The sequence below is a fragment of the Zingiber officinale genome, chromosome 2B (assembly GCF_018446385.1).
Source record: "Zingiber officinale cultivar Zhangliang chromosome 2B, Zo_v1.1, whole genome shotgun sequence".
NCBI classification, from domain to species: Eukaryota; Viridiplantae; Streptophyta; class Magnoliopsida; order Zingiberales; family Zingiberaceae; genus Zingiber; species Zingiber officinale.
The window spans coordinates 142,244,656-142,262,866 of NC_055989.1; the positions used below are offsets into that span (position 1 = coordinate 142,244,656).

The 18,211-nt window shown below is 37.4% G+C and overlaps 1 protein-coding gene across 1 annotated transcript; it reads right to left on the minus strand.

Moving 5' to 3' along the window:
- Positions 1-11,186: 11,186 nt before the first annotated feature.
- On the minus strand, positions 11,187-12,437 carry LOC122048794 (protein FAR1-RELATED SEQUENCE 5-like). The gene is made up of 3 exons (XM_042610318.1): positions 12,293-12,437; positions 11,708-12,205; positions 11,187-11,638 (listed from the first exon to the last, which is right to left on the minus strand). The coding sequence occupies exons 1-3, from the start codon at positions 12,435-12,437 to the stop codon at positions 11,187-11,189; spliced, it is 1,095 nt and encodes a 364-aa protein (XP_042466252.1).
- Positions 12,438-18,211: the final 5,774 nt, after the last annotated feature.

Consider the following 18,211-nt stretch of genomic DNA (forward strand, 5'->3'; position numbering starts at 1 on the left):
TTCCTTCTATTTCATCTCTTGAGCCGCATGCATACTTTGATGTGGATTGGGTTGGTGATTCTACGGATCGCAAATCTACCACTAGTTTCTACGTTTTTCTTGGTGATTCCCTTATTTCTTGGTAGAGTAAAAAGCAAGATGTTATTTCTAGATCTTTCACAGAAGCTGAGTATCGTGTCATGACCTCAACTACTTGTGAGATAATTTGGTTGCATTGGTTGCTTGGGGATATGGGGGTCTCTCTTTATCAACCTACTCCGTTATATTGTGATAATCAGAGTGTTATTCAAATTACACGCAATTCAAGTTTTCATGAGTGGACGAAACATATTGAAATTGTTTGTCACATTACTCGTCACCATCTTCAGATTGACACCATCACATTGCCTTTTATTCATTCAAAGTTACAGATTGCTGATATGTTTATCAAGGCACATTCCGTTTGACATTTTCGTTTCTTATCTGACAAACTCTCAATGCTTCTAGCTGTAACATCATGAGTTTGAGGGGGGGATGTTATATTATATATTTATTTGTTTATAGTTTTTAGGATAATTTAGACTTTTTCCTTTTTTTTTATAGAGTTTAGGATTTCTTAATGTAACTATATAAGACCTTACACTTTGTGTTTCTAGGCATCAATTTTAGATTCAATAATATGGTTAGTTTTTTTTTTCTCTTAATTTCTACAGCAACGGGACCACTGTAGTATCTCTCGACATCCTTTTGGGAGATAGTGTCGCTGACACGAGGCATGGTCGACAGGCGGATTGTACGGCCAAACTTTTATTGTCGTGTCAGAGATATGCATGCCCTGTTAAGGTATGATGTCAGGGATACTTTCTTGACAGTACCCTTTCATGGGACATATGGGAGAGCGTGCTCATGCTTTGAGAAGCATGCACGCTACCCACCAGGACTCTATATAAAGGGGGTCCTTCACCGGTGGAGGTACGCGTTATTATTGAATTTCATTGTTACTACTGTTGCTTTGCTTCTTTACATTTTCTGATGACTGACTTGAGCGTCGGAGAGTCAACCCTAACCCAGCACTGACGCTATTTATTTTGCTGAGTGGAGCGAAGTTCACGTCCGATCAAAAAGCCATCACCTCTAAACTTTCCAACTTCACGATTTCGAATAAGATCATTTTGCAAACAACATTTTATTTTAGATTGAAATGGAGTTTTTTTTTTAACTCATGGATCCAGCACTTGCGATTCAATTAATTCAAGAAGTCAACAATTCGATCCCACAAATCGACCATCAAGTAAATCTAAGAATCACAAATGAGTTTTGACGGGTGGTTCAGCATCATGAATAGTTCGAACAATACAGGCGTATAGTTCGAACAAAACGGGCGTTTAATATTCCCTGTAAGAGAATCCAACCTTCATTGCGTAGGTATATTATCCCATCGTTTACCATCGTTCTATGCCTTCAAAGCGTATTGAAATTGAGTGTTGAACCTGAAAAGATATATAAAAAATTATAAAAATCACATTAAGATAAATTATAATATAGCCAACAATTAAAAGGCAACTTTTATTATAATTTTTTTAAAAAAATACTTGTTTTTTTTTGAAAAAAAAGTCAAAAGAATATTTTATTAGATTTTTTATTTCGAAAATACACCAATAACTAGTTACTTACACCAACCTATTAAAATAAATTAATTCAATTTAACTTAGTCAAAAATAACATAATTTTTTTTATATTAAAATTTATTTTAACTAAAATTATTAAATTTGATCCAAATCACTCTAATCACTCTAACAATTTTAAAATGACTTTAATCATGTTGAATTAAAAAGAAAAATAACTTATTTTGATGCATCATATATATATATATATATATATATATAGAGAGAGAGAGAGAGAGAGTTTTGATATGCTGGGCGACGCTTTGTGCGCGACCGTGAGCGACGCACAGACATGGCGCCGCTAGCTCAGTTTCACTACAAATAAAATAATCCATGGAAGATAATCTCTCCCTTTCTCGCCTTTGTTCAAAATTTCGGCGGCGATTATTACCAAAAATAAAATCTCCCTCGCCGCTCTCTCTCTCTCTCCCTCCCTCTCCCTCCCCGCTCTCTCTCCCTCGCTCCCGGTCCCCTTCGGCGTTCGTCCTCCGGGCGACCTGACGCTTCCCCGGAAAGTTCAATATTTTTGGTCTGGCTCGCCGCTCCCCCCCTTCCCTTGATCCCTCCGTCGAAACTCGTCCCACGCGCTCCCGGCCGGAAAGTTGCTCCGGCGTCTTCAATCGCAGGTCTACTGTGAGATCCTACCACCTCACTCCAATTTAATTTCTTAATCCACACCGTTATTACCTTGTGAAATCAGTATAAAAATAGTTGTAATAATTGTATAAAGATGCACCGCGGCTTTGCTCCCATTTCTAACCATTGCATCAACTACTACGACTGATGAAACCGTGCTTGTAGGATATGACTTGGATTGGTCGTGGTAGAAGGTCGGAAGGACTTATGCTACGACCTGGATGGTCGACGGCTCCAACAACCGCCTGCTCTCCGGTGGACTTTCATTTGCTGCTACAAGGTGTAGCAGCTTCATGGGGAGGAAGCTGCTACAACGTGTAGCAGTTAACTGTGCATGAAGTTGTCACACCTTGTAGCAGCTACCTTGTCATTTTCTAGCAGAGATTAACGTACTCGGTACCCATAGTTTTCATATTGTCTTTATCAACCCGATTTAAAAATTATTCTTAAAAAAAATTTTCACTGTTTCAGCGCCTTTCCTGCTATAGATTGATAGGAATTCTCTCTCCTTCGCTCCCTCCGTCTCCCTCGTCTTCGTCGAAGGTCGTCCGGCTGACCACTTGGGCCCCTGCCAGGAAAGTGAAAGGTCGGCTGCAACAACCGCCTGCTCTCCGGTGGACTTTCATTTGCTGCTACAAGGTGTAGCAACTTCATGGGGACGAAGTTGCTACAACGTGTAGCAGTTAACTGTGCATGTGTTAGAGTCTATACTAAAAGCCTAGCTTTTGGTATAAACATTTATCTAGAAATAAGAATCACATTGGTCAAATGTCTACATTTATGATAAATGTAGTTGTTCAATTAATTTATATTGTAGATGACATGGTGTGTGGTGTCACACACAGAAGATCATGTTATCAGTACCTTATAAATTATAAACAGTAGCTCACGACCATGATGGAAAGGAACGAACCATTGGAAGGTCGTAGTGTAATTAGGTATTAGTTAATCTTGACTATATAATTACACTAGTACACTCAGAGTGTATTGAGTAGGACCATTTGAGGTCGTTTCTTTTATACTGGCTTTATAAAGAAACAAAGACCTCGGTTATTATGGAAGTGTGTGCTCTTAATCCTAATATAATAACAAGCACATATATTTGATATTTATTTCTTTAATTTATCAATGGGTGAGATTTAGTTCGATAAATCAATAAGCCCGATAAGTTGGGAAATGATATCACTTATAGTGTGTGTTGTTGATTATAGAAGGAAACTGTGTCCTAGAGATACTAGGTTGATAATGTCCTCAAGAGGAGCTCATAAGGATTGTCATGTTAAACCCTGCAGGTGGACTTAGTCCGACATGATAATAAGGTTGAGTGGTACTACTCTTGGACTTAGATATTAATTAAATGAGTTGTCAATAACTCACTTAATTAGTGGACATTCGATATCTTAAACACAGGGAGACTAACACGCTCATAATAAGAAGGAGCCCAAAAATGTAATTTGGGATTGGTGCGGTAGTTCAATAATAGTTCTCTAGTGGAATGAATTATTATTGATAAAATTAAGTTGTGTGTTCGGGGCGGATGCTTAATTTTATCGGGAGACCAAAACCAATTCCTCCTCTCGGTCCCTATCGTAGCCTCTTATTTATAGAGTACTATACCCACCTATCCCCCCCTTCATACCCATGTTATAGGGGCCGGCCAAGCTAGCTTGTGGATCAAGCTAGGGCTGGCCAAACCATTGGTTCATGGGTGGCCAGCCCTAGCTTGAACCCAAGCTTAGGTGGCCGACCCTATTTAATTTAAAAAGAATTTTAATTTTAAAATTTTCTTATGTGAAAGATATAATTTATTGAAGAGATTAAAAATTAAAATATCTCTTTTATAAGTCTCTACAAAAGATTAAAGAAAGAGATCAAATCTCTTTCCTTATTTGTAGATTAGGGAGGATATTTTATTTCTCTTCTTTATAAATTATTCACATGTTGAAAAATTAAAATTATAGAAATTTCTTTTTATAAACCAATCATAAAAGGGATAAAAATTATTGGAGAAATTTTTTATAAAATTTCTGGAGACAAATTAGGAAGTTTTAATTAATTAAAACTCTCCTTGTTTTGTTTTTAAAGTGGCCGGCCATTGTTTTTAAAAGAAGAAAATTGTTTTAATTAAAATAATTTTTCTTTACATGGCAAAAGAATTAAGGAAATTTTGTAATTAAATTTCCTAATTTGCCTAGGCCAAGGAATATAAAAGAAGAGGTGAGGGTGCCTTCTTGGTGACAACCTCTATTATTTTTCCTCCCTCTTTTCCTTGGTGTGGTGGCCGGCCCTTCCCTTTCTCTCTTCTCCTCTTGTTGGCCGAAACCTATCTTCTTGGTGGAGCTTTTGTTTGTGGCCGGATCAAGGAAGGAGAAGAAGGAGAGAAAGCAAGTCTCGTCTCTAGCATCCCTTGGAGCATTGGTGGTGGCCGAAATTCTTCATCCTTGAAGAAAATTATTGTGGCCGGCCATCCTCTTCCTTTCTTCCTCTTTTGTGGTGGCCGAAACTTATCTCTTGCTTGGAGTTCTTGTGGTGGCCGGATACTACTTGGAGAAGAAGAAGAAGAGAGAAAGCTTGTATCCCTTGGAGTTTGGTTGGTGTTTTGTTCTTCGTCCTTGGTGAAGCTTCTTTGTGATTGGCCGAACCTAGCTAGGAGAAGAAGAAGGTGCTTGGTGGTTTCTCATCTCGGAAGATCGTTGCCCACACAACGTCCGAGGTTAGAAGAGGAATACGGTAGAAGATCAAGAGGTTTTTCTACAAGGTATAACTAGTAATTTTTCTTTCCGCATCATACTAGTTATTTATGGAAATAATACCAAATACAAGAGGCTTACGTTCTAGAATTTCGAATATGTTTTTCGATGTTGTGTTCTTTTGTTTTTTCTTTTCCTTGTGATTTGATTGTTCTTTTTGGTTAACCTAAAGTTATTTTAGGAAATTAAATATTAGATTTCTATAAAAGGTTTTGTCTAGTCGGTGGTGGTTGCTCCCATATCCAAGAAGGCCATGTGCCTCGCCACGTCAGTACTGGGAACCAATTATGGAAATTAATATTTAATGGAATTAATAACTTAAGGAGACTTGGGTCGAACGTGTTAAGTTTCGCAGGAGATCCAAGTCAAAACCTAAAAGAACAAATAGATTAAGTTTTGGATCAAACGTGTTAAGTTCCGCAGGCGATCCAAAATTTAATATAAAAGAACACATGGTAGCTAGGAAAAGGTTCAGACCTTTGTACAAAATTTTTGTACAGTGGAACCTCTAGGTTTTCCGAGTAGCAACCAACAATTGGTATCAGAGCTAGGGTTTTGCCTCTGTGTATTTGGTATTAGTTTAATCATGCACATGTCATACATAATTTAGGCAGAATAATAGTAGGATGTGCTAACTTTGTGGATGCAGGATCCAACTATTATGGCTTATAGTTATTATGTGTGTGATTGAACCCTTGGACATGTCAAGGGCATTTTATTGTATGTGCATGATTGTATTAAAATACAGCAGGAGCTGTATTTAGTTTTATTAGGATTTTATTTTTGATCTAGATACATGTACATTCCTTTTATGGAATATAGGATCAAAATGTAAAATTCTATTTATGTCGCGAATCGAATCTTGCAAAGCGTGGAACCTTCTAAGGACCAGAGGCGCAGTGGAACTAGGAGCAAGATGGATGCGACAGCTAGACCCAGTGGCAGTGGCCAAATATGGCAGCAGCTTGGGATGACAACACACGGAGGACAACTAGAGATAAAAGCCATAATAGTTGAAAATTAGATTTTCTATTTATTGCTTTTATATTGTGCTGTGTGTGCATGTTAGTATACATGACTAGTAGGCTAGCATAGTTAAAATTCCTCGTTTATAAATAACTAAGTGGGAGAGGGATTTTTAAATAAATCCCATGGTCTCTATTACTGGTTTGTAAGTGATGCAAACAAGCTTGCGCGTTGGCTCTGAGTGCCTTCCTCCATAACGGATGAGCTTGTTTGTGGATCACTAGAACAGACTTCCATTTTTGGATGACTATAGGAAGTTAATTAAGAGCGTGTGATCTTCCCCAACGGAAGGGACATAATCTTATTAATGGACTTAGTGTCAAGTAATGGTATACACTTAGACACATCTAATAGTATCCTCCCATCGAGTCACGCTATTATTTGTGTGACCAAATGAAACCAACTATTAATTTGTCATAAAACTAGGTTGACAAGATAATAAAATTAAAGGGTTAAAACCCCTCTTACAAATGATTGATTTTGTATACGCCCACACTGACGTGGCATACAAAATTAACGGTGTTTGAGATAATTTTATTTGTCATAAAGATACGTTGACAAGATAGTTAATGGGTAAAACCCTCCTTTTACAAATGTTGAATTTGTATACGTCCACACTAACGTGGCATGCAAAATTCACGGTGTTTGAGGTGTTGGTAAATTTAAATAATATTGTTTGAGGAATCAATGTTATTTTAAATTCAAAGAGTTTTGACCAAATATTTGATCAAAGACAGATCAACTATTAATTTTATTCGTCATAAAGTAAAGTTGACGAGATAATAAAATTAATGAATAAAATCTCCTTTTCGATTTTGTATACACAAAATTCATGGAGATTTTAAGGAGTTGATCTTGACCAAATGTTTTTGTGATTCTTAGGATGTTTGCCAATCCCTAGTAGTCATACTATAGAAAAAGACTTTTGTTTTTTTTTCCTTGTGATTTGATTGTTCTTTTCGGTTGACCTAAAGTTATTTAAGGAAATTAAATATTAACTTTCCTTAAAAGGCTTTGTCTAGTCAGTAGTGGTTGTTCCCATATCCAAGAAGGCCATGTGCCTCGCCACGTCAGTACTGGAAGCCAATTTTGGAAATTAATATTTAATGAAATTAATAACCTAGGTGATTTGGATCAAACATGTTAAATTCCGCAGGAGATCCGAGTCTAAACCTAAAAGAACAAATAGATTAAACTTTGGATCAAACGTGTTAAGTTCCGCAGGTGATCTAAGTTTAATTTAAAAGAACACATGGTAGCTAGGAAAAGGTTCAGACCTTTGTACAAAATTTTTGTACAGTGAAACCATTAGATTTTTCGAGTAGCAACCAACAAGATTGATTGGAATTCTCTCTCCTTCGCTCCCTCCGTCTCCCTCGTCTTCGTCGAAGGTCGTCCGGCTGACCACTTGGGCCCCTGCCGGGAAAGTGAAAGGTTGACTGCGCCAACCGCCTGCTCTCCGGTGGACTTTCATTTGCTGCTACAAGGTGTAGCAGCTTCATGGGGACGAAGCTGCTACAACGTGTAGCAGTTAACTATGCATGAAGCTGCCACACCTTGTAGCAGCTAACTTGGTTAGTCGGATCTCTAGCCCCTCTATTTTCTAGCATTGATTAACACTACACTTTAGCCATAGTTTTCAAATGCTCAGTTGTTGGTATTATCCTTCTCTGTAGCATTTGATCTGGAAATCGTATAGTTATTTACTATATTGTTTTTGGATGATATAAATTGATATGCGCGGCTAAATATGTATGATCTAAGCCGATAACTAATGGGCGCATACCTCTGCTGCAGTAAAGGACAATTGCGCTTGTCGTGTGAGACACCTCGGTGACCGCATCCACGACATAGCCTCGCTTTTGAGGTTGTTGTCTCTTTTGACGATTTCAATCGTTTTCCACACCCCTTTGCCCTGACCAAAGAAGGGTCAACAATAGAGGGCCCCCCATCGATGTCTTGGTTTCTTTGACTTTGGTTGTCATTTTTACTACTAATGTTAAGCTCTTGAAGTTTACTGTATATACAATCGAATTGATCATCCAACATGTTTGTCCCCTCATCAGTTAAAGATGCAACATCAATAACTACTAAAGCTTTATAGGATAGCCTAGAGTGTCTTTTCATCAACTTCGCATGTGGAGTGTCGATGGAAGTTTGCGCACCAAAGTCATAGATTGCCCCCACCTTGGCATTTCTTGTCCATTGGTTGAGTATGTACTTATTGTTAGAGTGTATACTAAAAGCCTAGCTTTTGTAAACATTTATTTGTTAAAGTAAAAGAATCACATTGGTCAATATCTGTATTTATTTATTAAATATAATTGTTCAATAATTTATATAGTATACAACATGGAGTGTGGTGTCACACTCAGAAGATCATGTTGTCGGTTCTCTATAAATTATAAGCAGTTGCTCGCGACTAAGATAGAAAGGAACAAACTATCAGTATAGTCGTAGTGTAATTAAGTATTAGTTTATCTTGACTAATAAACTACACTAATACACTTTAAGTGTATTGAGTAGGATCATTTAGGTATGTTCTTTTTGTACTGACTTAGTAAAAGAACTAAACCTTAGTTATTATGGAAGTGTGTGCTCTTAATCCTAATATAATAACAAGCACATATATTTAATATTTATTTCTTTGATTTATCAAAGGGTGAGGTTTAGCTTGATAAATCAATATGCCCGATAAGTTGGAAAATGATATTACTTATAGTGTGTGTTGTTGATTATAGAAGGAATCTGTGTCCTAGTTATCTAGGTTAAGAATGTCCCCAAGAGGAGCTCATAAGGATTGCCATGCTAAACCCTGCAGGTGGACCTAGTCCGACATGACAATAAAGTTGAGTGGTACTACTCTTGGAGCTAGATATTAATTAAGTGAGTTGTCAGTAACTTACTTAATTAGTGGACATTCATAATCTTAAACACAGGGAGACTAACACACTCATGATAAGAAGGAGCCCATAATGTAATTTGGGATTGGTGCAGTAGTGCGGTAATAACTCTCTAGTGGAATGAGTTATTATCGATGAACTTGAGTTGTGTGTTCGGGGCGAACACGGGATACTCAAGCTCATCGGAAGGCCAAAACCAATTTCTCCTCTAGGTCCCTATCGTAGCCTCATTATAGCCTCAAGTCCATCCAAATGTAAGACTCTTCTTGGTGTCCAAGAAGGGGGCCGGACCATTGCTTGGTGACCAAGCAATGGCCGACCACATCCTCTTGAAGGGGTCGGCCCTATAGCTTGGTGACCAAGCTTGTAGGGGCCGGCCATAATAATTTAAAAAGGGAGGGTTGTTTTGAATTTTTAAAATCTTCTCTTTGTAGAAAACTATAAGTTTTAAAAGAGATATTTTAATTTTTAAAACTTTCCTTATTTGAATTAGGCCACATGTTTAAATAGAGAGTTTAAAAGATTTTAAAACTTTTCTTTTTTAACCATCCTTATGGTTTAGGAAAAAAGGAAAAGAAGTTTTAAAATTTAAATTTTCTATCACCATGTTAAAAAAGGAAATTTTATAAGAGAGTTTTTAAATTTTAAAACATGGTTTTAATTTTTAGAAACTTTCCTTTTTTAACTCATACTTTAGGAAAGAGAGCTTGTAAATTTTATAAGAGGATTTATCTTGTAAAATTTTTAAAAATTATTTTTTCTTTCCTTTTAATTGTGGCTGGCCACCTTGCTTGGTGCCCAAGCAAGGGCTGGCCAATAGGATTAAACCAAATTCAATCATAAACCAAATAGGATTGATCTCAACCATTGATTAATGATTGATTCAATCAAGAGGAAAGAAAAGGAAAAATAAAAAGGGAAAAGGAAAAACTCTTTAATGATTTTATTTTTTAAAAGGTTTTTCCTTATTTGCCTTGGGCAAGTAATATAAAAGAAGCGGTGAGGGGGCTTCATGAGATACAACTCTTATTTTTTTGCTTGGGTGATCTCTTGGTGTGGTCGGCCCTCTCCCTTCTTCCTCTCCCTTTGCTCTCTTCTCCTTGGTGGTGGTGGTGGCCGAATTTTAGAAGAAGGAGGAAGCTTTTGGGTGGTGTTCATCTTGGAGGATCGTCGCCCACACAACATCCAAGGAGAGGCGAGGAATACGACAGAAGATCTCGAGGTCATTAGCTTACAAAGAGAAGGTATAACTAGTATTTTTCTTCCGCATCATACTAGTTATTTTTCTTTGTATGAATTCTAAATACAAGAGGCAATTAGATCTAGTTTATCGAATTTATTTTTCGATTTTTTGTTTTCTTCTTTTTCAAATTTGTGATTCGATTGTTCCTTTTGGTTAACCTAGAGTTATTTAAGGAAATAAATATTAGCTTTCCTTAAAAGGCTTTGCCTAGGCGGTGGTGGTTGCTCCCATATCCAAGAAGGCTATGTGCCTCGCCATGCAGTCCTGGAAGCCAATTTTGGAAATTAATATTTATGGAATTAATAACCTAGGTAGATTTGAATCAATAGTGTTAAGTTCCGCTTGCGATTCAAATCTAAACCATTAAGAACAGATAAGTTAAATTTGGAATCAATGATGTTAAGTTCTGTCTGCGATTCCTTATTTAACTTCTAAAGAACACAATAGGTTATTTAAGGAAATGTTCGACACTTGTATAAAAATTTTTGTACAGTGGAACCGGTACGTTTTCCTAGGTTTAACCAACACTTATCAGACAGTAGAAACACTTGGTTGATACGGAAAAATGCTAACATATGCCTACATGGAATACCCTCAAATTCAAATTTACTACAACTACACGATATGTAGTCTGCAAGTTTGTCATGTGTGAGGACCCTTGGCTTTGCAGATGAACCACTTTGAAAATTCATGACATGGTAACCCACAAAATCACCAACCATAGATGTTTGTTGCACATAATAACCATGACTCACACTCATTTCACTTTGAAAGTCCAACCATTTTTTTTTGTGTACACCCTGACCATTTGATATTCCATAGGCCAGTTTGTCTTAATCTTAGGTTGCTCGACCATATCAATATGGTCGGCAACTAACTCATTGTGTCGTTGGTGTCGCAATGCTCTATTAAAATGTGTGATAAAATTCATCAATGAGTTCTTATGTGATACATACTTCTTGAAAAATGAATGTGAGCTTTCAGATCACTGACTGCTTGACATTCCAGCAGAAAAAACATGGTTAAAAAATAATGGGACCCACCTTTGTCTTATTTCATACATCAATGTTAACCAATCATTGTTCTCCAATCCAGAACACCTGATAACTTCTTCCCATGTCTTATCAAATTCGGCTGGGGATGAGGAGTTAACAATTACATCCTTTATCATTTGATAGTAGTTGCGAAAAGTCAAGGGGGGTAATTTATCTTGAAATTTATTGAGTATGTGCCACAAACAATATCGATGCACTGTTTGAGGTAAAACCTGGCCAATGGCCTTCATCAACGCTGGATCTTGATCGGTGATAATCACAGTTGGTGGACCTTTAGGCATTGCTTCAATGAACTTTGTAGGCAACCAAACAAACGACTCAGTTTTCTCATCACTTAAAAAGGCACAACCGAATACGATGCTTTGATGATGATGATTAACTCCTATGAAAGGTGTGAAAATCAACCCATATTTGTTGGTGTTATAGGTTGTATCAAATACAACAGCATCACCAAAGACGCTGTATGCCCTCCTTGATACATGATCCGCCCAGAAACACCTAGTGAATCTTCCTGTTGAATCAATCTCATAAGCATAGAAAAAGCCGGGATTCTTCTCTTTCTCAGTCGCAAAAAACTCAATCAGTGTTTCAGCGTCAATTCCCTTTTGTTCATCCCTTAACTCTCTCTCAAAGTTTCTAATATCCCATTCCGTGCAACCTAGAAACTCAGGGCCTCCGGAATCTATCTCCAATAATCGGACTTGTTGACAAGTTGGGATATTAGCTTCTGCAAACTGCTGCGTCAAAACTTTCTTGGCTTCAGAAACATGGCGATGTGAGTGGAGCAAATGCACCTTCGAAGGTGTTGAGAGTGGATGATTATGACTTTCCAAGAATTTAGTGACAATCCAATTTGCCTCGGTCTGTTCTTTAACAAGTGATAGTTTTGCCCTACATCCAGTCCTTACTTCCCCACGTGCTCTTTCCTTTACACTGTCAACTTGAGCAGCTTTTTTTCATTTTTCATATGTATGTCATTCTTTAAAGCATACAAATTGTTTCCATCCAACATCATTTGTCCGCTTATTCGTCTTACTATTGCCTAATCTTGCACTAAAGCCGGATTCACGTGCATATTGATTATAGAACGCGAAGGCCTCCTCCAATGATGGAAATTCCATCCCAATCTGTGGTTTTCGTTCTTCCCCCACTTGGGGGATTGTATAGGTGAGGACCCTCATGTTAGAGTGTATACTGAAAGCCTAAGCTTTTGTAAACATTTATTATGAATAAAGAATCACATTTGGTCAAATTATCTACATTTGTTTGTAGTTGTTCAATTAATTTATATTGTAGATAACATAGTATGTGGTGTCATATACAGAAGATGATGTTATCAGTACCTTATAAATTATAAACAGTAGCTCACGACCAAAATGAAAAGGAACAAACCATTGGAAGGTCGTAGTGTAATTAGGTGTTAGTTTATCTTAACTATATAATTACACTAGTACACTTAGAGTGTATTGAGTAGGACCATTAGAGGTCGTTTCTTTTATACTGACTTTATAAAGGAACAAAGACCTCAGTTATTATGGAAGTGTGTGCTCTTAATCCTAATATAATAACAAGCACATATATTTGATATTTATTTCTTTAATTTATCAATGGGTGAGATTTAGTTCGATAAATCAATAAGCCCGATAAGTTGGGAAATGATATCACTTATAGTGTGTGTTGTTGATTATAGAAGGAAACTGTGTCCTAGTGATTTAGGTTGATAATGTCCCTAAGAAGAGCTCATAAGGATTGTCATGTTAAACCCTGCAGGTGGACTCATTCCGACATGACGATAAGGTTGAGTGGTACTATTCTTGGATTAAGATATTAATTAAATGAGTTGTCAGTAACTCACTTAATTAGTGGACATTCGACATCTTAAACACAGGGAGACTAACACACTCATAAAAATGTAATTTGGGATTGGTGCGGTAGTTCAATAATAGTTCTCTAGTGGAATGAATTATTATTGATAAAATTAAGTTGTGTGTTCGGGGCGAACACGGGATGCTTAATTTTATCGGGAGACCAAAACCAATTCCTCCTCTCGGTCCCTATCGTAGCCTCTTATTTATAGAGTACTATACCCACCTATACCCACCTTCATACCCATGGTGTAAGGGCCGGCCAAGCTAGCTTGTGGATCAAGCTAAGGCCGGCCAAACCATTGGTTCATGGGTGGTCGACCCCAGCTTGAACCCAAGCTTAGGTGGCCGACCCTATTTAATTAAAAAAGAATTTTAATTTTAAAATTTTCTTATGTGAAAGATATAATTTATTGGAAAGATTAAAAATTAAAATATCTCTTTTATAAGGTTCTACAAAAGATTAAAGAAAGAGATTAAATCTCTTTCCTTATTTGTAATTTGGAAAGATATTTTATTTTTCTTCTTTATATATTATTCACATGTTGAAAAATTAAAATTATAGAAATTTCTTTTTATCAACCATGAAGGGATTTTAAAGGAAAATTTTATTTTTTAAAATTTCCGAAGACAAATAAGGAATTTTTAACTGTTGATTGAAAATTGACTTGTTTGCTCTCCATGAGGTGGTCGGCCATGACATGAGGGATTAGGAAATTTTGTTTAATTTTTCTTAATTAATTCATGTTAAGGAAAGTTAAGGAAATTTTATTGTAATTAAATTTCCTTATTTGTCAAAGCTAAGGATTATAAAAGAGGGGGCTTTGGGAGCCTTCAAGGTGAACAGCCTCTATTATTTTCTCCCTCTTTTCTTCCTTGGTGTGGCCGGCCACTTCCCTTTCTCTTCTCTCCATCCTTTGTGGCCGAAACTTTCTTCCCTCTTGGTGATCAAGTGGTGGCCGGATTCTAGCTTGGAGAAGAAGGAGAGAAAGCTTGCATCCCTTGGAGCATTGGTGGTGTTTTCTCTTCATCCTTGGAGGTGCTCTTGTTGTGGCCGAACCTTGCAAGGAGGAGAAGAAGGTGCTTTGGTGGTTTCTCATCTCGGAAGATCGTTTCCCACACAACGTCCGAGGTTAGAAGAGGAATACGGTAGAAGACCTAGAGGTTTTTGCTTGCAAAAGAAAAGGTATACTAGTATTTTATTTCCGCATCATACTAGATTTATCTTCATGTAAAAAATACCAAATACAAAAGGCATGCGATTCTAGTATTTCAAATTTGTTTTCGATGTTGTGTTCTTTGTTTTTCTTTTCCTTGTGATTTGATTGTTCTTTTCGGTTGACCTAAAGTTATTTAAGGAAATTAAATATTAGCTTTCCTTAAAAGGCTTTGTCTAGGTGGTGGTGGTTGTTCCCATATCCAAGAAGGTCATGTGCCTCGCCATGCAGTCCTGGAAGCCAATTTTGGAAATTAATATTTAATGGAATTAATAACCTAGGTGATTTGGATCGAACGTGTTAAGTTCCGCAGGAGATCCAAGTCTAAACCTAAAAGAACAAATAGATTAAACTTTGGATCAAACGTGTTAAGTTCCGCAGGCGATCCAAGTTTAATTTAAAAGAACACATGGTAGCTAGGAAAAGGTTCAAACCTTTGTACAAAATTTTTGTACAGTGGAACCATTAGGTTTTCCGAGTAGCAACCAACAACAGAGGTGTCTGCCATTGCTAGAGGATGACATATTTAGGACCGATTGTAGGTATGAATTACAATCAATGATGATGACTAATTATGTTAAAATATTAGATTGCGAAAATGGTTATATGATCGAAGATATAAGTACGATAATCTAAAAGGCGAAAATATTCCATCTGAACCCTTACCGTCGTAACACTATTCCCAAAGTGAAGAATCAAAATAACTTACAAAAGTCGAAGAATCGAAGGCGGAAACAAGATGTCGCAGTGAGGTTGGGGGGAGCTACGACGGTCCCGTCGGTCGAACTTAAGATGGGAGAAGCAGTTTCTATAGATTAGCTGATACACTTAGTAGCAGTTTCTATAGATTAGCTGCTACACATTCTCGGAGAAGGCACCGACCGTGAGCTGCTAATTTCTTTAACATTTAATTTGAATTAGTTTCTAGACATTGTAGCAGCTACCCCCTATATGGAGATGCAACTCGTGTATTGGTTACTGTCGATTCAGATTCTCTTTGTAGTATCTACTACATAATATATACAAGGAAACAATTAGTATGCTTTTCTCCTTTTCCAGATACCTCACAGAAATCAGAGTAATGACATCAGCTAGTTGGCAGTACTTGTAACTTGTTACAACCGTAACTGCTACAACAATAAGTTATAAGTTTTTTGTCAGTCGTAACTGCTATATCATCACCTTAAGTATATTTACATTTATTCGGCCCCATCCGTTGCTACATTGGTGTAGCAGCTATAATGTTGTAGCTGCTATAACGTGGACCTAATAGCTGCTACACTTTCTGCCTTCTGGTAGCTTGTTAAGAGATGATGCGACACTATGTCGCAGTTCCGGCCGAATAACTGCTACACGGTAGAACAAACTATTTCGTACAATTAACATCTTAGAAATGTAGTTTGGAAATAAATTTTTACAAACCTTGACAATTCCAATAAATATACAGACGGACGTGGTCTGTGTTGGTTTAGTTACAGACCAGTAACTGCTACACCTTAACGTAAGTTAAAATTATTATCACGGACTCCTCCCGGAGGTGTTAATATTGGAAGGGAAATTAAGTTCCTACAATGGTGTTTCTGTCTGCCACAACGTAGCTGCTCCAGCGTGGACGTCAGTTCATGAGGTCGCGTGGCCAAACCTCATCAACATACACGCATCAAGGCTTGACGATGGTGTTTGGAATGAGGAACTAATTTTACGAGTATGGAACCATAATCTAGACCGTGGAAGGATACATGACCGCTTTGTCTTGGGCAAAATGGGAGCTTGATACACCTCACGTCACTTGGTCGCGGATGGTCCAAGTTCGAGGAGGAGAGAATCACAAAGAATGTGCTCCATGGCGATTCCTCAGGGCAATGAAGAAGCACTTTGTTGCGCACACATGATTTAAGACAGAAGTGAGAAATTTGCATAACCATCCGCCTATCATCCACGTATGTTGATGAGAGCTAGATGATGATGATTGTATTAAGGAAATAGGATTTAATATATGGAACTGTACTCTAGAGTGTAGAAATCTAGTTGACCGCTTTGCCTTTTCTGATTTGGGAGCTTCATGCACCTCCAGCTTTATATAGGAAGGCATGGATGGATTGACGGAGGTGGTGCCGAGAAAATGTGGGCAACCGATGAAACTGCTACTCATTACCCTTTGCCACATTCATGAACGTTGCGACCCTCAATTATAAAGAGAAATCAGGTGCAGGCACAAGCCCAAACAAATCTGACTGACAAAGGTACTTAGAAGAAAACGAGGCAGGGGTCATTAATTATGCCAACTATGTATAGTCATATGGGTGATGGGTCTGCTCTGAGTGGTCATTCTAGGGTCGATGTCTGCTCTGAGTGGTCATTCAATAGACCCTCAAAGATTTATGCTACGATTACAAATTTTTAGAGCATCTGCAACGGGCGTTAATGCCTAAGCATTAACACGGATGTGGCACCTTTTTTTTACTTCTTGCGAGATACGTGGCGTTTTTTTATTTACTGTAGCATTAACGCATTGAAACTTATGAACGTGTTAATGCTGCAGATGGCAAAAAAAAATAATTAAAAAATACACAATAACGCTTCACGCGTTACGCTATTTAAGCAGCTAGGACCCTAACATCCTACAACGTGGAGTAGAGGCGAGTTATGCGTGGATATTTTGCTGCTACAACGTGTAGCAACTAATTGAAAGGTATACTGGTACAATGTAGAGCATTTACTTGATAGGTCATAATGTCATATCATTTTAAGTTTTGTCTCCAATCTTATGCTACCATATTCGTTGTGGCCATGAATATTAAGGGTAGTTGGTTCTGTTGGCGTTATACTTTAATCCTCACAAAGGACACTTCATATAATAAGACATTTTAGCCCATTCAATGAAGAAAATCCAGCTACTACATCACTGGTACTAAGCTGAAAATCCTCAGTCTTTAAATTACATATATAAATTTATATAATCTTGGTTGTGTTAGGTTATTATATTTCTTTAGATAAACATAATCATTTAAATATAAAACTAATAAAAATGTAAATAAAATTACTAATATATATATAAATTTTGATGAAAAAATTATATAATAAATTAAATAAAAAAATAATAAGTAAATTAAAAATCTTCAAAAATTACAAAAAAATTTAAAAAATATACTTTAAATAAAATCGAACAAAAAGAAAAAATAAGGATACAACTGTCATTTGACAGTGAGAGAGACGGCGGAAGAGGGGTGCGTTGTGAAAACGGGAGGGGGCAAAATCAATCTACTTCACATATCCAACTGGCGGTCTGAAAAAGTAAGATTCGGATTTCCTTTCACTAGTCGTGGTTTATGACGGGTATTGCTTGTCACACCTCCCATAACTGACAGGTATGAGTGGCTATTTATGGATGTGACGGATGAATGGAAAGATGTCGTAGGTCACCTATACTCTATTTGATAAGTCTGCATACAAATGTATTTATGCAATAGACAGTGGGGTTTGTTAGTTACTTCAGCATTAACAACGGCTACATCTTCTTGGATTTCACAAAATAGGATTAGTTCCTACACGTTGTAGCAGCTAATTCAAATTAACTGCCACACGATGTGGCAGCCAATCCGTAGTAATTGCAACACAGTGCAAGAACATCTCTTTACAAGGTGGCAAAAAGGGAATACATTCGGCCCCAACGCTCCCCCCAACCCCTCCCAGGGCCATCATGGAGAACTGTATGTGTGTAAAAAATGAACCTGACCCGACGACCCAACCCGAGTCGACCTGAAAAAAATGAGGTTTGGCTTCGCCTTTTTCGGGTTCGGGTTCGGGTTCGGGTTCGAGTCGGGTTAGGGTTGGAGGGTTGGAGTGTTAAAAAATTTCGGGTTGGGTTGGGTC